The following is a 27,559-nucleotide window of genomic DNA, read 5'->3' as shown; positions in this document are numbered from 1 at the left end:
GGCTGCTGCTGCTGCTATTGTTCTATAAGTTTACGAACAGCCTAAGCTAGTTCGTTAACCTTCTGTTTAAGTGCTAAGGTAATAGGTGCCACGGGGGTTCCAGGACCCGTAGAGGTTCCTTCGATAGTGGATTTAAGCCCTATAAGAAGGGCCTTAATCGGGGGGGCGGCGTCGAGGCTATAGGCCTGCTAAACTAGCTAAAGAGCCTGCTAGAGAAGTCCTTTAACCTAGGCCTTACTAGCCGAACTAGTCGACTTCTAGGGTAGAGGGGGGAATTCTTTAGCAGGTCTTTAGGTCTTTTTAGCCCAGGCAGAGCTAATTAGACCCTGTTTTTTAGCCGGTTTAGTAGGGGGGGGCCCCTAGAAGGGGTCCTAAAGGGGGCCCCTAGAGGGGGACCCAGGGAGGCTTTCGACCTCCGAATCGTCGGCTATATACCGGTTTATACGGGTCCTAGAGGGGGCTCTAGGCGTAGGGCTTATGGAGGCACTATGGTCCTGTTTAGAGGCTTGTGTAGGCGTTTTATAGCGGGCTATTTTATTAGAATCGTTATTAGAATCGGCGTCTTCTATAGTTATATCCCCTTCCCCGTCCCTAGCCGTTTTAGGAAAAGTAGGGCTAGGTAGGGCCGGGTTCGGAGGGGTCGGATTCGGAGGGGTCGGATTCGGGGGCTCGGGGCTACCGCGGCGGCTAGGGCTGCCGCGGCGGCTAGGGCGGCCGGGTAGGTCTTGTTGCGTTGGAATCGGGCGTTGCGTTGACTTAGTCGTTTGCGTGCGCTGCTGCGGCTGTGCGCGTGGCTTGGTGGGTGGCTCGGTGTGAGGCTGGGTGGTCTGTGCGGGCTGTTTGGAGGGCCCGGGCTCTGATTGGCTTGTGGGCGCACGGGCCACCTTAGAATCTTCGGGCGGCTTTGCGTGCGCACCACGCTGCGTTTTCGCACCCATTTTGCGGCACAACAACGGCTTGCGTACGGCGAAGCTGTGCGTGCGCACAACGGGCTCGAAAAGAGTAATTGAACGATACTAATATCGGGCGTTTTAGGGCGTTTGCGCGGAAAAGGTGGGTCTAGCTCGTGGAGGTGGAAGAGTGTGTTCCCCTTTATTAGGACAAGGCGAGTAAGCGATAAGTATAAGAGTCCATAAGTACTAGTTATCCGATAGGCCCGTATCTAAAATAACTTATCGAATACTAAATAGTATTATTATAGAACCCGCTTAATAATAACCGACGCTCCTTACCCTATTCTCCTAAACTCTCCCCCTATACTAAGGGATCTAAAGGGCGTATATCCCCTCGCCGTAATAGCGAACGCCTATCTAGATATAGCCGAAAAGGTTCTTATACCCGAATATCGGCTACTCCTCTTTATAGCCGAGTAAGCAGGGAACCTTCCTGGCACTAATAAAGCTAGCTATGCCATGACCTTTAGAGGAAGAGTCTCTAAAGCTATCCTGCCTTTTTAGCTAACCTATCCTGCTAAGTGGGTTACTTATCACGACTCCTTTATAAAGGTATTCTATAATTAGCTAAAAAAAGAGCCCGAGTATATCGGCCTCTATAAGTCTATAGTTATACCCTATAGTATAGTAAAAGGAAAGGAGCTAGCCCCCTTTACCGCCGGCCACGATTCTCTGTTAGCGGAACTAAAGATTAAGGTTAAGAGATCGGAATCGCTTCTAATCCGCCCCACTATAAGTATAGTCGAATAGCCGGTTAGAAGTTTCCCCGAAGATATAGCGGAAAGCCCTTCTCTAAAATACGCTAAACCTTCTAAAGGAACGCCCGACTATACCCTAACGCCTAATAACTATACACTATTCTCCGACCAGGAAAGTTATTAAGCCGATACTATAAGCCACTATAATAATCGTATAAGCCCTACGCCCTCCGATATTATATACTACCCTCGCGACTAGATAAAGGATATCGGAATCGGGAATAATAGGAATCCGGAACGCTAATAGCGAGTAGCCCCTCCGGGTAATAGCCCCCCCGGACACGGCCCTCCCGGTATAGGCCCTCCCCTAAGGAATACACCGGATACTAACTACCCGGAACTATACCTATATATACGATAATCGGATTTACTCGCTATCCTCGGCCAGCGCGATAATCGGACGCACCGATTTAAGGCTAACGATCTAGGTTACTTTAAGCCTCCCTTATACTTTACTACTAACTAGGATCTTAAGACTAAAGGAACTAAACTAATCTATATAGACGTCTTCCGCTTTACTAATATAATAGACTAATATACCGGCTCAAGTACCTAGCACCGCGAGTCCCTCCCCCGCGGACTAGCCCGCTATCTATTAGGTAAGGTATCCGTATAGTTTATAAGCCTTAATAAGGGATAATATTTATACCTTACCACGATAATAACTGCTACACAAAAGTTATATATACGTACATAGCTAGATTAGTCAGCTACCGGCAGACTTACAAAAGTCTGCCTCTATAGTAGAGCTCCACGAGCTCGGACTTAGAATAATTATCTTCTTTTCTAATAAAATCTTTATACAGACCTCACGGTCTCCGCACACGTTTATGCATAGTAAATAGTAGTAACTGTTCAGTAGCTATCGTTCGCACCCATACTATACCCCGATATCCCCTTTTTCTTTTATTCTTTCTTTTTCGTAATCGAATAAGTTTGTATAAACTTCTTTAAGTATCGTTATATAACTCGATAATCGACTATATAAATAGCAGAAAACGCAACGCATATATATAGACTCGATCCCGTAATTTATAGTAAATAATTTGCTATCGTTATAATTAAACCAAAGACGTTTAGAGCGTCTTTTTCCCCTACTTTTCTATATTTTTTCCTACCGCTCTCCTTATCGTTTTTCCTAACGTTTTTTCTATTTTTCCTTGTTTTATTTTTCCTTTTTCCTCCTTAACCTTAATCTAATCGGCCACGTTATTATTAGTATAGACGTAGTTTCCTCGCGGTAGACGATAGCTATAAACTTATACGATAAGCCATAGTCTTACCCCTCTCCGCCGTAAACCTTAAATTTTACCCCGTATTTACTATATACTTTTCCTTATAACTCGACTAGTTATAAAACTCGACTATAAATAGAACCACTAATAACTACTAAAAAAGAGCTCTTCTAAATTCATAAATTCATATAAGCCCGACCTGACTAGGTAAGATAATAATAGCTGCTAGACGGAGCAATGTCTATTATCTATTAAGAAGGATCCTTGCTATAAAATAGAGCCGAAAGAGAACACCGCACCGGTAGACGCAGTAACTAAAGCAGGGCTATAGACTTAGGACTAACCTTCCTACTATTGTAGGAAACAGATAGTTAGGCAGTAAAAGCCATACTTATAGCAGTACTTAGATATCTAAATATTAATAAGAGCCGATAGCCTAGCAGAACCCACTCTCGATAATTAAGCTAGACTCTATAGGATATCCTACTAATAGGTAGGTAAGCTATCGAACGGTATAGATAGTAAAATTCGATTAAAAACAGACTCTATTCCGTTAATACCTAACTTACCTCCCTTAATATTAACGTACCCCGTAGACCTTTATTCGACTTTATAACCCCACTTCCCCCTATATAAAATTCCCTTACCTAGACGCCCCTAAATAACGATCGCATGGAGTTATAGACTTAAATCCACTAAGCACTTCCCCCTGCACAAAATCATTATAACCACCCGCCCCTACATTATAACCATATAGAGTCGCTAAGTCCAGCTTAATAACCACCACCCTACTAATTACGCGAAACTTTATAGACACTAGCATAAATATACTAGATAACCAGAATAAATATCGACTAAGAGATATAAGCCTCTAGCTTAGGTATGTATTAACCAGAGCCTTAGTAGTAGACGACGTAGTAGCTAACCCCACCCCCTATACCAGCCCTAGCCGCGATTATACTATCCGCCGAGTAATTCCACGAGATAATAAGCGTCTTTATAGGCAGACCTATAACTAATAGCGTAGCTAGTGGAAATAATAACGCAAACTATAGCTCGTAAGGTGCTAATAATTTATAGGTTTTTCGCTATAAGCTAACCTTAATCAGTTTTTTTAGCCTACTAAAGTATCTCTTACTAACCTTAGTGCCCTAATCGGTCTTTAGCGAAAAGGTGCTATAGCACGACGTGGAGCTATTTATCGAAAACATTAAAGAGTAGGTAACCACTCCCGAATCGATTAAAAAGGCCCGTATTAATTTATACGCCTTATTTATCGGAGAAGCCGCCTCCTAGTAGCTAACTAGTCTTACTATAATATAGCGTAGCGAAGTTCGACGCTTATTAGACGGATAGTATATAGCTCTGCGCCGTCGTTAGTAAATAAATCCGGAAATGGCTATAGTAAAAATAGCCGATCTACGCTTTATAGCGCGAGATATTATTAACGGTTAAGTATTCGCCGAGTAGGCGAACTAAGTTACCCGCCTATATAGAGCTTTAGGCGCTAGCACTAGGATAAATCTCGACGTCTAGCAGGAAATCTAGAACCGTATCGACCCCTCTTTATAAGAAATCTATGCCCGCCTAGATATAAATAGACACCTCGACGAGTTTATCCGATAAATCGAAGACTAGATAGTAAACCACTAACTTTTATTACGATACTAACTATAAAACGGTATATTTCGGGCTAAGCAGCTAGGACCCCCCTTAACTAGCTAGGCAAACACCCCTAATAACTATATATAGTAGCTATAGACTAGTAGACTTACTATATACTATATAGACGCCAGCGCGACGGATAAAACGGTAAAGGTAAGCGAGTTAGCGAATTAGGGATACTTTAGAGGAGGATAAGGTAACTAAGGTAACCGTTTTAATAATAATAACTTCGGCTATAGGTAACTATATTCCGGTAATTTCGATAACTACGATAGATTTATCTAGGGCCGCTAAGGCGGCGATAATCGTGGTAATCGCGGCTATAAAGGCCGGCAGTTTCGTAGAGGAGGCCGCTAGTTCCGCGAGGATAGACGTCCTTACTAACGACGTATAAGATAGTGGGTAAATAATAGGAACGGAGACCGCGATAGATATATCGTGTATATAGCTAGCTATAGATAACCCAGGTAGAGCTAACGATAAGGAGGAACTATATAAGAAAGGATATATTTTAGTTAACGAAGTACTTAGCGAAGGAGAGGAGATATACTTTTATAAAATCAAAGAGGAGGAACTAGCTAATAAAATTAACGTCTATTATTCTTATTTCTTAGGCCGAATCGGCTATACTCCTATATAGTCTATAAACCGGTAAGTGTATAACCGCGGCTTAGCCACCTTTATAACTAGCTAAAAGTATATATCTGCTTAGAAAAGACGAATATAGCCGAAGGAGCCGACTAGACCGAAACCGTAGACGCACTAATACAGAAAATACGTAGCACACTTCTTAAGCGGAACGTAGCTATTTAAACACGTATTCTCGAATACCTATATAGACCCGAAGCTAAAAGGATAGGGTCTATATAAAACTGCCCTATAGATCACGAAACCGGAATAGGAGATAACGGAGGAGACGAATAATAAATTAAACTCGGAAACGGAATAGACCACCCAGGATAACGAAACGGGAAGCAGAATTACTTAACCGCCGATAATCACGTAGCAAATTAACGAACTAGCCAGCGAGATAACTAATAAACCATAAAGACCCCTAAAGCCGGAAGCCCTAAATAGTTTCTTCTTATTTAAACCTAATAAAATCGTTAACGTATAGGTATCTAGAATATAAGGACTTCAGAGACACACGTACTATAAGATCGGTATTAGATTCACCCCCTTAGGAGAACCGATAAGCGTCTACGCAGACTTAGGATACTCTATAATCCTAGTCGACAGAAAATAGTTAAATAAGTATACCCAGAATATACGATACGGAACCATAGTAAAACCGAAGCCTATAAAAGGAGTTAGCGGGATAATTAACGTATAGGAAGTGGCTATATTCGACTTCTACGTCGACGGTCGTGTACGCGACACACCGATCTAAGGCTATTTTATAGTTATAGCTTAGGTGCTAGATAAACTAAAACCGAAACTGCTACTAGGCATAGTCTTCTTAAAAACCTATAGAGTCGATATCCTTTACTTATCTAGATAATTACGTTTCGCTAGCTACTATAGTATAATAGTCCTAATCCTAGGATACCTACGGAAGCTAGGATATAGACACTAACGCAGAGTTATAGTGGCGTAGACGACTATAGTGCTACTAAAGTCTATAATACTAATTCCGGTAAGGTATAGTAATCTGCTTAGAGACTATAAATTTCACTTTAAGCTATATAGCCGGTATAACGCCTTACTATATATCTACGACGCCGATACCCGATACTCTTCCACCTCCACGAGCTAGACCCACCTTTTCCGCGTAAACGCCCCAAAACGCCCGATATTAGTATCGTTCAATTACTCTTTTCGAGCCCGTTATACGCACGCACAGCTTCGCCGTACGCAAGCCGTTATTATGCCATAAAATAGGTGCGAAAACGCAGCGTGGTGCGCACGCAAAGCCGCCCAAAGATTCTAAGGTAGCCCGTGCGCCCATAAGCCAATCAGAGCCCGGGCCCTCTAAACAGCCCGTATAGACCACCCAGCCTTACACCGAGCCACCCACCAAGCCACGCGCATAGCCATAGCAGCACACGTAAACGACTAAGTTAACGTAACGCCCGATTCTAACGTAATAAGACCGACCCGGCCGCCCTAGCCGCCGCGGTAGCCCCGAGCCCCCGAATCCGACCCCTCTAAACCCGGCCCTACCTAGCCCCACTTTTCCTAAAACAGCTAAGGACAGGGAAGGGGATATAACTATAGAAGACACCGATTCCGATAACGATTCTAATAAAATAGCCCGCTATAAAACGCCTATATAAGCCTCTAAACGGGACTATAGTGCCTCTATAAGCCCTACGCCTAGAGCCCCCTCTAGGACCCGTATAAACCGGTATATAGCCGACGATTCGGAGGTTAAAAGCCTCCCTAGGTCCCCCTCTAAGGGCCCCCTTTAGGACCTCTTCCAGGGACCCCCCCCTGCTAAACCTACTAAAAAACAGGGTCTAATTAGCTCTGCCTAGGCTAAAAAGACCTAAAGACCTGCTAAAGAATTCCCCCCTCTACCCCAGAAGTCGACTAGTTCGGCTAGTAAGGCCTAGGTTAAAGGACTTCTCTAGCAGGCTCTTTAGCTAGTTTAGCAGGCCTATAGCCTCGACGCCGCCCCCCCGATTAAGGCCCTTCTTACAGGGCTTAAATCTATTATCGAAGGAACCTCTATAGGTCCTATAACCCCCGTAGCACCTATTACCTTAGCACTTTAATAGAAGGTTAATAAACTAGCTTAGGCTATTCGTAAACTTATAGAATAATAGCAGTAACAGTAGCCCCTTTATAGCCAGGCTACTATAAAAGGAATTTAAGCCCCCTCTAGAGCCATAGGCTCTACAGGGCCTATAGGCTCTATAGGACCTGCCCCTTTACCCCCCGCCCTAAAAAACCCGAAAAAGATCCGAAGAGTAGTGCTCTAACCTACTAAAGGATAATCCCTCGGGGATATCGACCCCCTCGAGCTACGGAATAGGATTAATAAGGTCCTAAAAACCCCTACCGTTACGGTAATCAGCTCCTCGACTAAGGGGAACCTCGTCCTAACCCTAGGCCCGAAATACACTACCGAATAGCTCCTAGAATCATAAAAGCAGTGGTTTAAAGAGCTAAAAGACCTACCTCTTTAGGCCCCTTAGCCTACTAGCGACTAGTTTAAACTAATCGTTAAATAGGTCCCGGTCTACCCTTTCGAAGAACAGGACCCCTCTAACGCCCCCTAGGATCAGGGCCTCCGTTCTAGCCTAGGCCGAGGCCTAGCTAGTATAGCCACCGAAATTACGACCTTTAACCCTATTAAGGTCGTAGGCCAGCCTCGGTGGCTAGGCCGCCCTAACCCCCTATTTAATAGCGGCACTATTATCCTAGTAGTGCTTACCGAAGCAGAGCAGAAGCACTACCTAAAATTTAGCCTATAGATCGCTAGCTAACGCCTTAAGGCCTATAAATATAGGCCTATAACCCCGAAAACTCAGTGCTCTAAGTACTGGAAATTCGGCTATACTAGGGGCACCTATAAGGCCGAAACGACCTACTTTATCTACGCCGGTAACCACGAGTATTATACCGAATACTACTATAACCGCTATAAAGAATACGGTATCTGCGTCTATACTAAATACCATTACTATAACTATAACGGCGACTACCCCCCGGATAGCCCGAACTACGAGGTTATTCGAGCTATTAAAGCCTAACTATTCCTATAAATAATGGGTTTTCTAGCTCGAAAAGCCCGAAAAACGGGCTGCTCTTTATCTAACATAACGCTAATAAATAATAAGCGGCCCACGAATCGATCCTGGAATAGGATTTAGAGGCTTTGGCTGATATAGTCCTAATTCAGGAACCCTACTGCTTTTAGAAACCGGAAGGCTGGGTGATTAAAAACCACTCGGCCTTCTACACCGCCCCCCTTACCTCCTGCGCCTCCTAGGTCTTCCCTCTTAGGCCTAGGGTGCTAGCCTACGTTAGAAAGGCTAGTAATATCGACTTTTCCCTTCGAAACGACCTCCTCGATGACCTAGACGCTTAGATTATAGAGGTCTACTTCCCCCAGACCTTCTATATCCTACACGTCTATAATCAAAAAGAGCTTGACCCATCGAAGAATACTAGGGGCCCCCGCCCCTCTTTAGGCACCGCGGGCCCCCCTAGACCGTTTACGACCCCCCCCGGGGCCTCCTGGCCCCCCCTCGACCTCCCCCCCCTTTTTAGGCTCTATAGCCCGCCCCTGGACGGAAGAAAGGGTCCTATAGGGCCTCTCGATCCCTGGGCCCGCCCTTATTATAAGGGACTTTAATAGGAACCACTGGCAGTAGAACGGGGCTGCGTCGAATCAGGATACTATTAAGGCCCAGCCTTTAGTAGACTAGTTAGATAGCCTCGGAGCTACCTATTTAGTGGACCCTAAAGAGGTTAACCTGTATAGAGGGACCCTAATTAGGGATAATTTACGCCGGGAGTCAGTTATAGACCTAGCTTTCTATACGCCCGGCTTCCACCGCCTTTACTTTAATAGCTAGAGGTATATGGATAACACCACCTCTAACCACCGCGCTATCCTTATCTCGGCAGCTATTCTAGGTCCTAAAGGCCCTATAAATAAAGCTATCCCACCCGCCTATAACTATAAATTAGCGGACTAAGAGCTATTCTCTAGGTCTTTAAAGGACCTAGAACCCTAACTAACCCTTTAGCTATAGCAGGCGATCGACGCTACAGATTAGGACTCTATAGGTCACCACCTCTCAAGCTCTATTACTATAGCCCTAGAGTCTTCCACGCCTAGGCTTAAAGTAGTAGAGCGTTCGAAACCGTGGTGGACTAAAGAGCTAAAGACCCTACGAAAGGAGAGTAGTAGGGCCTTTAGGGTCTTTAAGAAAGAGGTAAAAAAGGGGGCCCCGGCCCCCCGACTTGCCCCCCTTAAAGCCGCCTAGAAAGCAGCCCGAAACGCCTACTATCGCGCTATAAAAACAGTAAAAACCGACTACTAGGAGGCCTTCCTAGCCTAAGCCGAAGGCAACGAGATTTTTAAGGCGTATAGCTATATAAAAAGCAGCCTTAACGCTAAAATACCCCCTATTCAGGGACTAGAAGGCCCGAAGGCCTATACCTTCGAGGATAAGTATAATACACTCCTAAGGACCCTGTTTCCTACCCCTAAGGCCACCGAGGCCACCGCCACTAACGCCCCTAAAGCCCCTATTCCTATAGGCCCTTTAGGGGACCTAGGCCCCTCCAGCCCCTCTAGAGTGCCCCAGAACCTAACTAGTCTAGGTAGTAAGGACTCTAGAAGGCCCTAGGAGTGGCCTAGCCTATAGGCTATTAAACTATAGCGTGCTATCTTTAGAGCCGCCATAGGCAAGGCACCCGGCCCGGATCGTATAGGCTTAAAACCCATCCAATAAGCCTATTATACGATACCGGGGGTCTTTCTATAGGCCTATTCAGCCCTTTTTTTAGTGGGTTACTACCCTACCTACTAGAAAGAGGCCCTTAGTATTATTCTGCCTAAGCCAGGGAAAAAGGACTATTTATATCCTAAGTCTTATAGGATTATAGCCCTTCTAAACTACCTAGGTAAAGTACTAGAAAGGGTTATAGCTGCTAGACTCGCCTTCCTTATAAATACACGTAACGACCTTCTACACCCTAGTCAAATAGGGGGTAGAAAACAACGCTCAGCTATCGATACAGCCCTTCTTTTACTAAATTATATCCAGAAATAACGGAAAAATCAGAAAAACTCAGTTATTTCCACCCTGTTTCTGGATATTAAAGGCGCCTTCGATCACGTCGCTAGGCCACAGCTCCTTCACACCCTACAACAGCTCTAACTACCCCCGAACCTAATTAGTTAGGTCTCCTCCTTTATAGAAAATAAGCGTATCCAGCTAGCGTTTAAGGGGCAGGTCTAGTAGCCCACCCCCCTAAATATAGGGGTCCTATAAGGCTCCCCCGTATCCCCTATACTCTTCCTAATATATATTAGGGGGGTTATAATGGATAAAGGGTTCTAGGGCCTATAGCTCTCCTATATAGATGATTTTTAGCTATCCGTAGCTTCTAAATCAGCTAGTAGGAACTATAAGGCCCTAGAGTTAGCAGCTAACGCCCTTTTTAGCGCCGCCGAAAATAACCAGGTCCTCTTCGACCCGTAAAAAACAGAGCTTATCCACTTCTATAATAAACGCTCTATAGTTAACGACTTAGCTACTATAGCAGGGCACGAAATTAGGCCTACTAAGGGGGCTATTAGGTGGCTTAGGGTCTGGTTCGACCCTAAGCTATCCTTTAAACCCTATGTCGAAAAACGGTTAAACTTAGCCACTAGCGCCTTAAATCGACTATAGAGGCTTGCTAGCTCCTAGACGGGCCTTTTTTTTAGAGCCCTACGGTAGCTATATATAGCCTATATATCCACTATAGCTAACTTCGGCTTATAGCTCTAGTAGGACCCCGGGTCCTAAAAAGCCACCTAGTAGACCGACTAGAACGCCTATAATACGGCGCTCTAGTTAGGGCCCTAGGTGCCTTTAGGGGCTCCCCCCTCCGCCCTCTAGAACTAGAAGCCGCTATTCCGCCGGCCCGGGTTCGGTTAAATAAATCTAATAGGCTTTACGCCTTTAGGGTCCTAAAATTCCTACCGAACCACCTAGTAAAAAAGGAGCTTCTAGATAGTATCCGTGACGAATTAAGTAACGACGATAACGACCTCGCCCTTTTCTAGACCCTATAGCCCTCCACATAGCTTTATAAGCTAGGGGGGGAATTACCGGCCTTAGTAGGGTCCTCCTAGGATATAGAGGCCCCGTCTACTAGGTGGGAGGCCCCCTGGGCCTTAGCGCCTTTAGCGGAACTACGCCCCTATTTTCCCGGCCCTATAGCGCCGTAGCCCTCTATAAAAGACCCTACCGACCCTAAAACAGCCAACCTTAAAGCCCTAGCGGAAATCCAGTCTCTCGGCAGCTAGGTATCTGTTTTCTACACCGACGGCTCCTAAGGCCACCCCACAGGCCACCCCATAGGCCACCCCACAGGCCACCCTATAGGCTACCCGGGCCCTATAACGCCTAAGCAGGCGGCGGCCGCTATTATATAGTGGTCACCCGCTAACAGGCCCTATAGAGCCCTAGGAATTAACCTAGGCCCCTCTGCCGAAGTCGCCGACGCTAAACTATACGCTATAGTTCAGGCCCTAGAGACTGCCCTATAACAGTCTTCTAGGCCCCTAGAGTGCTATATTTTTAGCGATTCATAGGCGGCTATCTAGAAGCTTTAGGGCCCCTTGTAGTAGGCTATAACTACTAAAAACCATATCTCCCGCCTTAAATAATAAGGCACCTCGGTCTTTATCTAGTAGGTCCCGGCTTATATAGGGATAGAGGGTAATAAACTAGCAGATAAGGTAGCTAAACGGGCTCTAGACCCGGGGAAAGCCACTAAATCTATTAAGCTAGTTACCCTTAGTTACCTAAAACGCAGGGTAAACGCAGCTACGATAGCTAACTAGAAATCCCTTTAGGCTGCTAAAGAAGAGGCCGAAAAAAGGGGTAAAACAGTCCGGCTAGGCCGCCTATATAGGCGCCTAGTTAAGGATAACCTCCGCTTCTCTCGAAAGCCCCTATATTTATAGGGCCCACGGTGGCTTTAATCAGCCTATATTCAGTTAAAAACTGGATTCGGCTACCTAAGACCTTACTAAAAACAGGCCTAAAACTGCTTTATAGACCGCTATTCCTGCCCGGGCTCCCCGGTATAGGATACAGCGTACCTGATTTTACACTACCCTATCTATAGGGTAGAAAGAGACGCCCTGCGGGAAGCTCTAGCAGGCCTACCGCTAACTCTACCGCTATTATTTAGTACTAAAAAAGGATTATAGGGCTTACAGGCCTTCCTTTTAGCTACTTAGATAGCTATGGCAGAGTGGTTTAAGGGGTAAATTACTACGGATTCTACGGTCTGATTTTCCTGGTTCGGTTTTCCTGACTTTTATATAAAGAACAGGGTATTAGGCAGATTGATACGGAGGATTTCCTTTGTTATTTACTGATTTTACCGCTATATAGTACTGTACTTAGCTGTCTTTTAGGACTATAGCGCCTAGCGCTATAGTCCGCCGCGCCATAGCTCTAGGGCTGTATGCGCGCAATGAAAAAAAAAAAAAAAATAGCTAGATTAGTTAGCTACCGGCAGACTTATAAAAGTCTGCCTCTATAGCAGAGCTCCACGAGCTCGGACTTAGAATAATCATCTTCTTTTCTAATAAAATCTTTATACCGACCTCACGGTCTCCGCACACGTTTATGCATAGCATAAGGTCCTAGTATAGGCGAAGGAGCTAGTCTATATAGCGTTAAATATACGCGGGCGAGTTACGGAAGCCTATTAGGGTAACCGTTAATTATTCCTATCCTTATTAGGAAATAATAGTAAACCGCTCACGGTACGGTTTATATACAGGGAACTAGTAGAGGAAGGCCCGGGCGTTAATAACGGAGATAAACCTCTTCCCTCGGAGTCGCTTAATAACTTTAGCCTAAAGCGGTATCGGGTATATATCTAAGATAATAACCTTATTAAGGGTATAAAGGTCGACTATTATACGGCCTTTACGTTTACCTTTTACCTCTCGCTATATAATAAAAACCGGAGTATTAAAGGGCGTCGGTGCTAACGTCTATTCTATAAGGCCCTGGTTATAGAGTCTATCTAGGGTCTAGTCCAGAAAGGCTCGGTCCTTATAGCTAAGTGGATATAGCTTTTAGCTAATCCTTTAGGTATACTACCCGTTAATTAGGGGAACGCGTATATAGTCCTTCTTATCTATATTAATAACGCCTTAGTCCGTCTAAACCTTAGGATAGTTACTAATAATCCTAGTAAAGCGCCGTATAAAGCGGGCTTTATAGTTATAAATAGTCACGCCTTCTAGAGTCGCTATAATCGGCGTATCTAGGCTCTTAGCGATTCCGACCTTCCTGCTAATAGGTAAATACCCTTTAAAGATATCGCCTTATCCTTCCGGACTTAGGGACTTCTTAGCGGCCTTTAGCTGTTTTATTAGAATATCGCGGGTATCGTCCTACTCTATATTAAAGTATCTATCCGCGTAGAAGGGATCTATATACCCTAGCTTACTACCCCGGGAAATAAATAGCGGCCTATTATTAGCGTTATAGATTAGAATAGATATCCCTTCGCTAAGAATATAGTTTAGTAAACCCTTAATATCCGGCTAGAATTCTATAGAGTCTAAGGTTATATTCCGTTCCTTAAATAGGATAAATCTATACTAATATAGCGGAATAGTAACTTTCTTAGCGGCTTTTAATCAGCGTCTAACTAATAAACGTTTAGTAAAGATACGCGCCGGGACGATAAGACCTTTATAGGACCTAATCTAGGTAATATCCCGCGAGTTAAGGATATCGACCTTATTCGGATAGTTAAATTCCTGCCCGAGGAGCAGACCGGCTTTTAGCTTAGGAACCACCTAAGCCTTTATATATAGCCGTCCGACTCGGGGCTAGCCGTTTACTATGCCTTATACTAGCAGGGTAAATAAAGCCTATCCGATAATATCCGAGGTACCTACGCCGCGAAGCGTAGATCTCTTAGACTTATCGACTTCTATATTAAGAAGGTAAGGGAGAAGGTGCTAGCTTACGATATATCGCGAGGCACCTAAATTAATATAAGCTTTAAAGGGAGCGCTATCTAGGGTTACTCGGACTTAGACCCTTATATATATATAACCGTATAGGCCGGCTACGGGGTCTATTACTTCTTATAAAACGCCTTCGATTAGTAGGGAGTCCTATCCGCCTTATTCCTTTATTAGGAATAGGTAGGAATAGGATTTCTTATAGCGGAGGGCCTTATTATTAGACCTTATTAGCTATCTATACCTAGTATATTATCGTTATACCTAATAAAGATTATAGTACTTAGGTACGAATCCGGGTTTATTAGCGACCTAGTATAGTTAATTACTACCTTTATCGGTCTTAGCTTTATTATTTATAAGGTCCTTAGAATTATTAGACTCCTTCTCGAAATAGTATAGGTCCTCTGGTTCCTTATCGTTCTTATATCCTTTATCGGAGACCTTATCGTCTATAGCAGTGTTTACTAGATCCCGGGATCGTTCCTAGTAAAAGTTCCGGTTACCGTGTATCAGTTAATCAGACGTATTATTAGCTAAGAGCCGTTAGCCGTGTTTATTCACGTAGTGCTTTAGCGTTCCTACGGCTAGTAGGGTATAGTCGTTCCGGCGGAATTATCCTGGTCTTAGCGAGTAACGTTCCGGTAATAATAAATAACGATCCGGTGCTAAGGAATATTATTCAGGCTATAATAACCAGCGTGGAGCCGGGCTACCGCGTCGATCCGGGTACCGGGGAAAGGGCGAATATACCTAGGAGGATTAGTTTAATACCGATATCCGTTCGATCCGTAGCAGGGTTTATCAGGTAATAAATACCTTTTAGGCTCTATTAATATAATTCCGGTATTATCCTAGTATTATACTAGCTAGGCTATTTATAAAGTTAGTCGCTATAGTTTCCGGTCCGGGATAAGGAATAGTATTTACTAAGTTAGCGTCTCAGCGGTCCTATATAAGAGCTAAATACTTACCTTTAGGTTTATTAGCCGCCTTTACTAGTCGGATTACCTTATCTATAAAGACACGGATATTATAGCGGGTAACTATATCGTCTAGGGTATATCGCCTACGTCTTAGCTTATACTCGGCTTCCTTTTAAGGTAGTCGGAACCTTTCCTATAAGGCGGTCTTTTATTTTATAATAGTTATTGCTATGCATAAACGTGTGCAGAGACCGTAAGGTCTATACAAAGATTTTGTCAGGAAAGAAGATAATCATTCTAAGTCCGAGCTCGTGGAGCTCTGCTACAGAGGCAGACTTTTATAAGTCTGCCGGCAGCTGACTAATCTAGCTATGTACGTATATACAACTTTTGTGTAGCACTTTGTCTCCGCCTTTATCGATAATATTATTATTATATCGGATACTAAGGACGATTTTTTTTTTTTTATTCATTACGCGCATGCAGCCCTAGAGCTATAGCGCGGCGGACTATAGCGCTAGGCGCTATAGTCCTAAAAGATAGCTAAGTATAGTACTATATAGCGGTAAAATCAGTAAATAACAAAGGAAATCCTCCGTATCAATCTGCCTAATACCCTATTCTTTATACAAAAGTCAGGAAAACCGAACCAGGAAAATCAGACCGCAGAATCCGTAGTAATTTGCCCCTTAAACCACTCTGCCGTAGCTATCTTAGTAGCTAAAAGGAAGGCTTATAAGCCCTATAACCCTTTTTTAGTACTAAATAACAGCGGTAGAGTTAGCGGTAGGCCTGCTAGAGCTTCCCGTAGGGCGTCTCTTTCTGCCCTATAGATAGGGCAGTATAAAATCAGGGACGCTATATCCTGTACCGGGGAGCCCGGGCAGGAATAGCGGTCTATAGAGTAGTTTCAGGCCCGTTTTTAGTGGGGTCTTAGGTAGCCGAATCCGGTTTTTAACTAGATAGAGGCTGATTAGAGCCACCGTGGGCCCTATAAATACAGGGGCTTTCGAGAGAAGCGGAGGTTATCCTGAACTAGGCGTCTATACAGGCGGCCTAGCCGGACTGTTTTACCCCTTTTCTCGGCCTCTTCTTCAGCAGCCTAAAGGGATTTCCAGTCAGCTATCGTAGCTGCGTTTGCCCTGCGTTTTAGGTGACTAAGGGTAACTAGCTTAATAGATTTAGTGGCTTTCCCCGGGTCTAGAGCCCGTTTAGCTACCTTATCTGCTAGTTCGTTACCCTCTATCCCTATATAAGCCGGGACCTACCAGATAAAGACCGAGGTGCCTTGTTATTTAAGGCGGGAGATATGATTTTTAGCAGTTATAGCCTACTGCGAGGGGCCCTGAAGCTTCTGAATAGCCGCCTGTGAATCGCTAAAAATATAGCACTCTAGGGGCCTAGAAGACTGTTATAGAGCAGTCTCTAGGGCCTGAACTATAGCGTATAGTTCAGCGTTAGCGACTTCGGCAAAGGGGCCTAGGTTAAATCCTAGGGCTCTACAGGGCCTATTAGCGGGTAACCACTATATAATAGCGGCTGCCGCCTGTTTAGGCGTTATAGGGCCCGGGGGGCCTATAGGGTGGCCTTAGGAGCCGTCGGTGTAGAAAACAGAAGCCCAGCTGCCAAGAGACTGGATTTCCGTTAGGGCTTCGAGGTGGGCTGTTTTAGGGTCGGTGGAGTCTTTTATAGAGGGCTACGGCGCTATAGGGCCGGGAAAATAGGGGCGTAGGTCCGCTAAAGGCGCTAAGGCCTACGGGGCCTCCCACTTAGCAGCCGGGGCCTCTATATCCCAGGAAGACCCTACTAAGGCCGGTAGTTCCCCCCCTAGCTTATAGAGCTATGTGGAGGGCTGTAGGGTCTAAAGGAGGGCGAGGTCGTTATCGTCGTTGCTTAATTCGTCCCGGACGCTGTCTAGAAGCTCCTTTTTTACCGGGTAGTTCGGTAGGAATTTTAAGACCCTAAAGGCGTAGAGCCTATTAGATCTATTTAACCGAACCCGGGCCGGTGGAATAGCGGCTTCTAGTTCTAAAGGGCGGAGGGGGGAGCCCCTAAAGGCACCTAGGGCCCTAACTAGAGCGCCGTATTATAGGCGTTCTAGTCGGTCTACTAGGTGGGTTTTTTGGGACCCGGGGTCCTACTAGAGCTGTGAGCCGAAGTCAGCTATAGTGGATACACAGGCTATATATAGCTGCCGTAGGGCCCTGAAAGAGAGGCCCTTCTGGGAGCTAGCAAGCCTCTGTAGTCGATTTAAGGCGCTGGTGGCTGAGTTTAACCGTTTTTCGACGTGGGGTTTAAAGGATAGCTTAGGGTCGAACCAGACCCCAAGCCACCTTATAGCCCCTTCGGTAGGCCTGATTTCGTGCCCTGCTATAGTAGCCGAGTCGTTAACTAAGGACGATTATACTAAGTACTTAAACACGGTACTCTCCCTGTTTACTAAAAAGAGGATTAGTATCTCTCCCGATAAGTCCTTTATTAGATATCTATTAGTCTAACTATTAGGATTTAAGGTCGACGCCCTTAGGCTATCGAATACTAAAGAATATACCGAGGCTTTATATAAGATTCGCCCTCCGACTTCTCTTTAGTCCTTAGATTATTAGATTAGGATAATAGGGTGGCTTCGCTATCTTATTCCCCGATTCTCTTATCGAATCGCTCCCCTTTAGTAACGGAAAACGACCCTTCTCGCTAAGGCTTATTAAATCGGGAAAGATAAGGGATAGGCCCGTAAGGCGTATACTAAACGTATAACGTTTAAGGCCTTTACTAAAGAGTTAGCTATATTCTATAATATTACCGGCGCTTTTACCTTAGATACTTACCTATTCTATTATATCCCTACTAAGATCCTCTTTATCTAGCTAGACACCTCTAAAGAGCACGGGTTTTCCGCTATACTCTTTTAGTTAGTCTATAAGACTAAATAGCTTATTAAAGGAACCTTTAAGAAAACCGATATTCGATTAGTACTTTATATTAGTAAGGGACTTAACGCCGCCGAAGAGAAGTACTAGCCTACGGAACTTAAGGTCGCCTACCTAGTATAGGCTGTTCGTAAAACCCGTACTATTATTTAGTCCGCTTATTATAACCCGACTATAGTCCTTATAGACCACGCCGTTATTATCGGTATTATAAAGTCGACTATCCTATCTAGCACCGATAAGACCAGGCTAAATATAAAGCTTACCCTCTCCTCCGAGTTTCTTAGCTAATTCTAGTTAGATTATAGATATATCCCCGGTAAAATAAATATAATAGCCGACGCTTTATCTCGGCTACCTACTACCGATAGCCTACCGGCTAAAGGTCTAGGCGAATTAAACCGGATTTAGGAAGACTAGGCTATATACTATATTAGCGAAATCTAAATAAAGGATAGTATACGATAAAGGATTATCGAAGGATATACTAATAATTTAAAGTAGGCACCTATCCTTACCTAAACCACTAACTATAACTTATTAGTTAAGATCCCTTTTAAGGTGGATAATAGACTCTTATACTAGGTGGATTTAAATAAGAGAAAACGTCTTTATATCCCCTTCTCCCTATATAAGGAATTCCTTTAGGCCGCCCATAACGACTAGTATTATTCCGGAGCTAAACGGATATAATACGATTTAGTTAGCCGCTTCGTAATCCTATGACTCTATAAAGAGGTTAATATATATATCGCTTAATATAAGATATATTATACCTACTAAACTAATCGGCAGGCTCCTTTTTATAAGATATAGCCTATCCTAACGCCCCTAATCCCTTTCTATACTATCGCTATAGACTTTATTATCGGACTACCCGAAGTGCCCTCTGTAGGGATACCCTAGTAGCGCGAAGGCTTCCTTTTATTTGATACCCTCCTAACCGTCACGGATAAGTTCTTAAAGGCCTCCCTGCTTATCCCTGGCTATAGCACCTATACCGTAAAGGACTAGGCGTCCGTGCCCTTTTAAGTCTTTTAGATAAATAACTAGGGTATCCCCCGCGCTATTATCTTAGACTATAACCCTAAGTTCTTATTAGACTTCTAGATAACTCTATAGAAGGTAGCCGGACCTAAGCTAAAGTTCTTAACGGCCTGGTATCCCTAAACCGATAGTATTTCCGAGAAGAAGAACTAAACCGTTAAGATTAGGATACGTATATACCTAGCGGATAACCTAAACGCCCTATAGCTAAAGGTGATTATACCTTTATAGTTTAACCTAAATAACGCCTTTAACGAGACGCTTGGCTATATACTAAATAAGATACTATACGGCACTAAAACGAATAATCCGCTTAATCTAGTCGGTAACGTTAACCCTAAGTTTATATATAAGATATTCTAAGAGGATACGAAACTTATTATAGTAATAGTATAGATATATATAAAGCGCCTATATAATAAGAAACGGCGTAATATTATAGAAAGGCGAAGCCGTCACTATGCAGAACGGCTCAGGCAGTATGATCTCGGATAAGTCTTCGATAACAGGAGTGCTCAAGACCACGAAGTGTATATAGCCAAAACAACACACACAACAAGGAGACCTTCAGAAAAGGTTCCTAGGAGTGCGCGCTGCTCTGATCAGGGCAACGTAGCTTAAACAAAGTGAATATAATAAACATGGTAAAACTTAGGGTTAAAAGGATAATAATTATATAGGATAATAAGCATCCTCTATGTCTAGGTAGCGTCGCCACGTATATATAATATATAAGATAAATAAAAAAGCGCGCGTCTTATAACGTCACGTAACGTCCTAACGATATAGCACTAGGTCTCTAATCCACCCCTCTATAATCGGCCCTAGTTATCTTACTTACGTCCTCGTGGCTATAATAACTTTAAATATAATCAGGTTACCCTAATTAAGCTAAGTATAATCTAGCAAAACTATTCTAAAGACTCACTTACGCTTACGGAGAGTCCGTCCGCTAACTATATAATCCTCCTTCTCGGTATATACTTTCTCTATAATAGCCGTAACTATATCCTCGTCCCACTTAATCCTAGCATTATACCGTAACTATCCTTCCTAGGGAATCGCGCGTAAAGGCGGTATATATAAAGAACCGTTAATAGCGGTATCGTGAAGTGTCGCCCGGTAAACACTATTATATAAATAAACCTAATCATCTCAGGAGAATAAGCTAGGTCTAATCGGACCAACATAAGAGTCCATAGGGCGAGGATTATATAGTCTATAGAATAGGTGACTATAAGATATCTCGACGCCCTTATCCTGCTCCTCTATATCCTTAACCTATTTACCTTAGATATTAATCTTCCTAGGCTATACTAAGACCTTCTTTAGCGATATCTGAATAATCTCGTAGCTATTCAGGTTAATACCAGTGAACTTAGAAGATTTAGAGGACTTAGGAGTCTTCTTAGGACTCTTCGTGACCTTAGCGATCTTCTTAGGCGTGCCCGGTGCCGAGGGCTTCTTAGAGATAGCCTTAGGTGTCTTAGGACGTACCAGGACACCAGTATCTTTCTTAGGCTCCTATAACTTAGGAGCACTCGTAACTAGGGCCTGAGTCTTCTTCTTGGCCTGATTAGAGGAACCAGGGGCTATAGGCTTAGATTTAATAATAGGTTTATTAATAGGAGTAAAACCTATGCTCTTAGGAGGAGGCGGTAGAGGAGACTAAGGAACTACCAGGACTACTAATATCTTCTAATAGCCAAAACCGAGGATTACTCTAATATAAGACAGCTATTCTTCCTTAATATAACACGTATAAGCGGCGCTATTACTCCCGTAGTAATATCCTTACGTAAACTAATAAATCTTAGAGCTTTAAGGGAATAAGTGTTGCAAACAGCGTATAACTTAATTACGTAAAAATAAGCGATCGATCTATTGATTTAATTGACTCTGTAGAAATCTCTGATCGTAGTGCTAAATTCCTGCCCTTATTCCTGTGGCAGATCCACTCCCACTTTCGGGCCCGGAATAACCCGCTCCGGACCTGCTTTAGGCCAGCCTATACGACACACCCCCCTAACTAAATAACTATATAACAGTTGCTTAGTTAACGTTATTCACAGGCGTCTTCCATCGATATATCTCCTTCCACTACGTCCACGTAGCTCCTATCGAACTTCTCTTCCAGCTCTTCCAGGTGCTCCGGTAAGATCTCCTCCAGCTTATTTATATAGAGACGTCCCTGTATATCCATCACTCCTACCTATTTCCTGAAGCTCATAAACCTTTCCCTAGACAGGACCTTCGTTAATCTATTAGCGATTATATCGGCGCTTATAATATAGCTAACTTTAATCCTCCTATACTGCTACGCCTCTCGTAACTAGTAGTTATATATATCCACGTGCCGTAATCGCGTGTTTAATTAAGCGATCTCCGCTATTAGTAGGCGTATCGTTTAGCTGTTATCGTATCGTATCTTTAATCGTGGATCGTCGAATATTATACCTATCGCCTCTAATAGCCTTTTCGTGAATATCCCTTCCTTCGCACCTTATGCCAGCAAGAGCAGCTCTACTTTTATTATTAATATCGTCACCGTTACTTACTTATTGGCTCGCCAGGCTACTATGCCTCTAAATAGACGTATTATAAACGCCTAGCTGCTCTTACGATTAATTAAATTATCCGTAAAGGACGCGTCGGTGAACACCTTAATAGAGTCGCCACCGCCTAATTCCAAGGCGTAGGTTTACGTGGCTAATAGCTATCGGATTAAATAGTCGGCTGCCTTATAATACTAACGGCTCGGGTTTATATTAAATCTGTAAAGTCGAGATACTATAAAGGCGATATCTAGTCGTGTAATTACTACGGCGTATAGCACGGATCCTATCTTTCGTTAATAGCTTTTAATGGTAGTGGACTTCCTAGCGTACGGCAGCAGCTCTGCCGGCTTTATAGGACTTATGGGTTTATGGTTAGATGCCGTTAATAACAGATATCCTACCTTCACGATATAATCGCGTTATAATAACTATATCTTCCTCGAGGGACGGTCCCGAATAACCTTAATCCTAAGGAACCACTATAGTGGCTGCCCGCCTTATAGGGCGTAGTGCTCTTGTAAACTTATGATAGTCTATTCTATCTCTTTCCTAAAGTGTTCCTTAAAGGCGATCACGATATTATCTATATAGAAGAATAGGATTAAACCACGGCGTATAAAGCAGCAGGGCTCTTACGGCACTATCTTAAACCCGTCTCTTTTCAGCACTTCTATAATATGCTTTTACTATAGCAATAGAGACTCCCGTAGCCCGTATAACGCCTTCTTTAGTAGCAGTAATTAACCCGGCACCACGGTCCCGGGCAGGAACCGTATATATATATTATAGGGTAGAGGGGTATACACGAAGGCGTTAACGACGTTATACTATATTAAGGATAGGTCGAAGCGAGCGGCGATCGCTATTAACGATCTAAAAGAGCGACCGGCGAGAGTGGCTGTATATATATCTTCTAACGAGTCCTGATACTATTAATCTCCACGGACCACTAATCTAGCCTTGCACTTCTATAGAAAGCCGTGTTTATTAAACTTATAGGTTATTACCTATATACAGCTAAGCACTTAATACCCCTTCGCCCTGTCTTTCGGCACTATAATCCACGAGCCTATCTCTTTATAACTCTTTAAGTGATCCCTTTAGGCTTATCGGAACAGGATTTCGTATAGGTGGTCTTTAAGGTCTCGTTGATTTCTCGGAGGGGCCGGCAGTTACTTACGGTGTATCTTACGGGGTCTTTTAAGTGCCTTTTTAATTTTTAACTTCGTTAGCGGCTTACTATTTAAATTACGGACTAATAGGGCATGTCTTCCTGCGTTAAAGGCAGAGATCCAGACTCGGTTACTGCTATAGCTTCGAAATTTAGCTCCCCCCTGCTTTATAGGCATATAGCCTATAAAAGCAGCCGCCGTGAGCCCGGCCTAAGGAGGGGTTTCTGGTGGAGTTAGAAGGTGACTATTATCTAGGCGTTAGTGATTAATCGCGGCCGTGGAAGAGTCTTTTTCTAGCTCCGGCCTCGTAGGCTCTATAAGCTCCTCCCGCCGTTCCGGCCTCTCGGGCTCTATAAACGGTTCCACCCCCCGAGCCTCGAGGCCGGCAGGCGTAGCCCTTAGGAGAGGTTTATTAACCTCGCTACCCGATTAGAGAATAGGCTCGAAGTGTGCTGTTATAAACGTATTAGCTGCCTTATCGGCTGCTTACGGTTCGCCTTATTTAATTATATACGACTCTGGCAGGCGGATCTGATTAATAATATCCGCTAGCTACTCTTCCGTTAATTAATATAAATCGTCCTTTAGGGTCTCGAGTCTACCGTCAAAATACTCTTATTCGTTAAAAATAACGTCACGTGTGCGGATAATCCCGTTCCTTCGAAGGCCAGGCACCCAGATACGGTATATATTAGTTAAATCATAGCCTATAAGGTAGCCGATATAGGCCCGCGGCGCCAGCCGGTTTTAAAGCTTTCCAGACCTCGTCAGAGCTGCTCTGGTTATAGGAAAAGCTTTGTAACTAAAGGCCCGAAGGTGCCCTAGCTACGGCTTACTTTAATAGATAACTTCGAACAGGGTCTTCTAGCCAAGGCGTTATTTAGGCGTTCTGTTTTATACGTAAGCGGTAGTAGGAACGGCTTTAACCCACAGAAAATCAGGTAATCGGGAGTATATTCGTATAGCTCGTGCCTTCTCCACGATAACAGCCCTAGATCTTTCGGCACCCCCGTTCTATACGGGAGTCTCTGCTAAAAAGGACTCTAACTAGATACCAAAACCCTTAACCACGCCCTGTATTTTAAGCGATTATATTAGTTCGTTATCACACTTAAAGACCCGTACCTGCCGGTTAAATTAACTCTAAACCCATCGGATATATTAGTTTATAACTATATAAATTTCGGAAGCCCTCTTTAACGTTATAACGTAGCAGGCCACGAAGCCGCTATATCGATCCGTGAAGAATATAATCCGCATGTATCTATTGGCGGTTAGTAGGAAATCCGTGAAATCGATCGCCTACCTCTCGCCGGCGTAGCTTAGAACTATACGGGTCCGCCGGCTGATTTAGCGGGTTATCTTCGATTAGGCGTAGGCGTCGCACTCTACTATTCCTGGTCCCTTTAGTTTAACGCCCTATGACTACTCTTCCAGTTATTTTATTATATCAGGGCCAGCGTGCCCTAACCGTAGATACCATAGATTACTATCGGCTTAGCTAGCTACTCTTTCGATTAGTTTTCGGATTAGTAGACTCGGGGCTAGAAGAGCAGTAGCAGCGGGGGCGTTAGTAACTAGAAACAGCTCTATAACGGTTTAATCGTAGTGGATACTTAGCTTATAAAGGATTAATCGGTCACGGCGGCGTATATAATCGTTTGGTGGCTCTTAATCCTACCAGTAACCGTTCTGCCGTATCTTCTTATTAGAGACTAGGTTGCAGACAAAATCTTCGTAGTGGGCTACGTCTTTTAACCGAAACTTTATTAGGCCGGCCGTTCCTTTTATTATAATAATAACGTCTCCGTATCCTTAAATCGGCACCGTTATAGTGCCGGCGATTATAACGTTATCGGGACGGGCCGGTCTATAATCCGTAAATCTGCTTCTATTATAGAAAACGTGGGATATGGCACCTAAGTCTAATATAGCGGACTAACGTAATAGATATATAGCTGCTAAGAGGGCGGCCGCCGGAGCTTCTAGCCGGCGTGGCTCGTAACGGACGGTGTTTAGCGCCTTACCTTACGAAGCTCCTATAAGCTTTTCTAGCTTCGCGGTGTTCTTAGACGCCGTATATAGTCACGCCTCCTTGAAGACTTTGTTATTATTATCGCCGTTGCCGCCGCCGCCGCCGCCGCCGCCGTCTTCGTTATTATTATCCGTTACTTAATATCCGGTAGCGGCGGTGGCGGCGGTCCTCTTCTTCTTATTCCGGGACCTAATCTTCTCCACCGCGTACTATAGATCCCGGTCCGCCCTAAGGGACTTCTTTCTCCACGAGCCTCCTAATAGGGTCGTTAGCTTAAAAACCCTCCGGCGCTGACTCTGGGAATAGTATCCAGCAGCCCTGCAGATCGTGGCCGCGCCGGTAGCACGCGGGGCACTCATCCTTATAGAAGAGTGATTACCGGCGCTTAGAGCTTATACGGTTAGTTAACTTGCCTTTAGGGTAAGCACTACGGCCCCGCTAGGCTCCGGTCCGGTCAGCCCTCCCGGTCAGTTACGGCCCTTTATCGTCGCCTTTACCTAGGTTTAGGGCCGGGAAGGCTATAGTTCTATGGCTTTAAGTGGGCGGTACGTTAAGCTATTCCGCCGCCTTCTTTCCTTCCGCGATAAGGGCTATCGTCGTTACTGTTTTAAGGTCTAGCGTTACTTCCTTTATATCCACCCAGTTACCTAAGGCAGGTCGTATAGCGTTAAAGAAATCGTTAATCTAAATCTCCCGGGGCTCGCTATATATCCCGACGTTATAGCAGTCCTAAAGCCGATCCTGCTAATCGTCTAGCCAGGCGCCTACCTTCCGGGGGTTAGTAGGCGGCTTACTCTTATATAGATCGTAGTTCTTCTAGGAGTCCTTTATGCGGGTCGCGATATAGGGTGCGGCGTCGGCTTATACTACTACGTAGATCTCTTCCGGAGTGGTGCCCTTTATCAGGGCCTTCCGTCTCTTCGTAGCGATAGACTCTTCCACCCACTTAAGCATGCCGTTGATGCCCTTCTAATAGGTCTCGTAGTCTTTACGATCTTCTTTATATCTTCGGTAGTCTTCGGTATAGGCGGCCTTACCTATAACCGTCAGCTCGGATATATTAGTAGGCTGCCCGTTGACGTTAGCGATAAAGGTGTAGGAGGCAAATTCGGGACGGATAGCTCGCTACGGCCTTAAAGCTGGATCGTTAGGGCGTAGGAAATCCCAGATTCCGTTACTTCGGGCCCTGACTTTATAGAGGCGCTTCCATAGCTCCCAGTCTTCGTGGCTTATATAGATGGTCGTATTAGAGGTTATGGTTGTAGCTGTATACAGCTCGGCGTAAATAGCTTTAATGGGTTATTAAGTAAATAAGACTCTTAATTATTACAAACAGCGTACAACTTAATTACGTAAAAATAAGCGATCGATCTGTTGATTTAATTAACTCTATAGAAATCTCTAATCGTAGTGCTAAATTCCTGCCCTTATTCCTGTAGCAGATCCACTCCTACTTTCGGGCCCGGAATAACCCGCTCCGGACCTGCTTTAGGCCAGCCTATGCGACAATAAGTAGCCCTCTTAAATAACAGCACGTATCTACTCGATAACGAAGAGGCCGTATAAGTAATTATCCGTCTAATAAGGACCGGGAATAATATAGAAACGGCGGGTAAGGCTAGAGACGGCCTTATTAGGTGTATTAACGCTACGCAGCTAACCCATAGCGTACTTAAATAACCGTAAAAGGCGGTCCTTAGCATTACTAGTATTCTAAATACTATTATACCTATACATACACCATATCTCTTAATCTATAATCAGACTAACAAAATAATTCTTAAAGTAATAAATAATAGGGATAAAGCGACTCCTCTTAATACAGTTAATTTCCTTAACCGGCTAAGGTAAGTAGACTACCGTGCGGCTATTTAACTCCTAGTAAGGCGTAACACTAATCCATACTATAGGACGGGTATCCCCTTATCTACGCTTAAATATAGCACGCATTATATCCTCTAGACTACCCCTTTCCAGCTATCTCTTATTTATTAAGTTATAGTATATTCTAAAGGATAACTACACTACCGGATAAGTATCTCGTGGTCTCTCGGCGAATATGCTTATTATAGGAATATAAGGTAATATTATATTAACCGTAATAGCGTCGAGCTCGCTATCTATAGTATTCTTAAGAAGACGTTAGACTACGCGTATATTATCTTTAGGCTATTAGGGGAAACCTATAAAGGGGGCGGCGTTATCGGGAATATTAAACAGATAATACGGTAGTCCTTATATAGGGAACACCTATCGGCTATTATTAGGGTCGCCGATACGGCGGGGGCGCATGGTCTTATCGATAATAACGCGGGTAGCGGGAATAATATTATCGGTAAGAATAGGACCGGTAAGAGCCGGCTCCTAGTAGTTAGTAAGGGATACAGATCTTCTAAACTGCCTAGGTAAAGTACTAGAAAGGGTTATAGCTGCTAGACTCGCCTTCCTCGCAAATTCACGTGACGATCTTCTACACCCTAGTTAAATAGGGGGTAGAAAACAACGCTTAGCTATCGATACAGCCCTTCTTTTACTAAATTATATCCAAAAATAACGGAAAAATCAGAAAAATTCAGTTATTTCGACCCTGTTTTTGGATATTAAAGG

General features: G+C 44.0%; 1 protein-coding gene across 1 annotated transcript; it reads right to left on the bottom strand.

Moving 5' to 3' along the window:
* Positions 1-705: 705 nt before the first annotated feature.
* Positions 706-6,648, bottom strand: ACRALDRAFT_212093 (uncharacterized protein; the record flags this gene model as incomplete). Its single annotated transcript, XM_071023826.1, has 3 exons — positions 706-724; positions 757-972; positions 6,629-6,648. The coding sequence occupies 3 exons, from the start codon at positions 6,646-6,648 to the stop codon at positions 706-708; spliced, it is 255 nt and encodes an 84-aa protein (XP_070872865.1).
* Between the last annotated feature and the right edge of the window lie 20,911 nt (positions 6,649-27,559).

Source organism: Sodiomyces alcalophilus, assembly GCF_042370955.1.
Source record: "Sodiomyces alcalophilus JCM 7366 unplaced genomic scaffold ACRALscaffold_7, whole genome shotgun sequence".
Classification (NCBI taxonomy): Eukaryota; Fungi; Ascomycota; class Sordariomycetes; order Glomerellales; family Plectosphaerellaceae; genus Sodiomyces; species Sodiomyces alcalophilus.
This window is presented reverse-complemented; position numbering and strand designations above follow the sequence as displayed.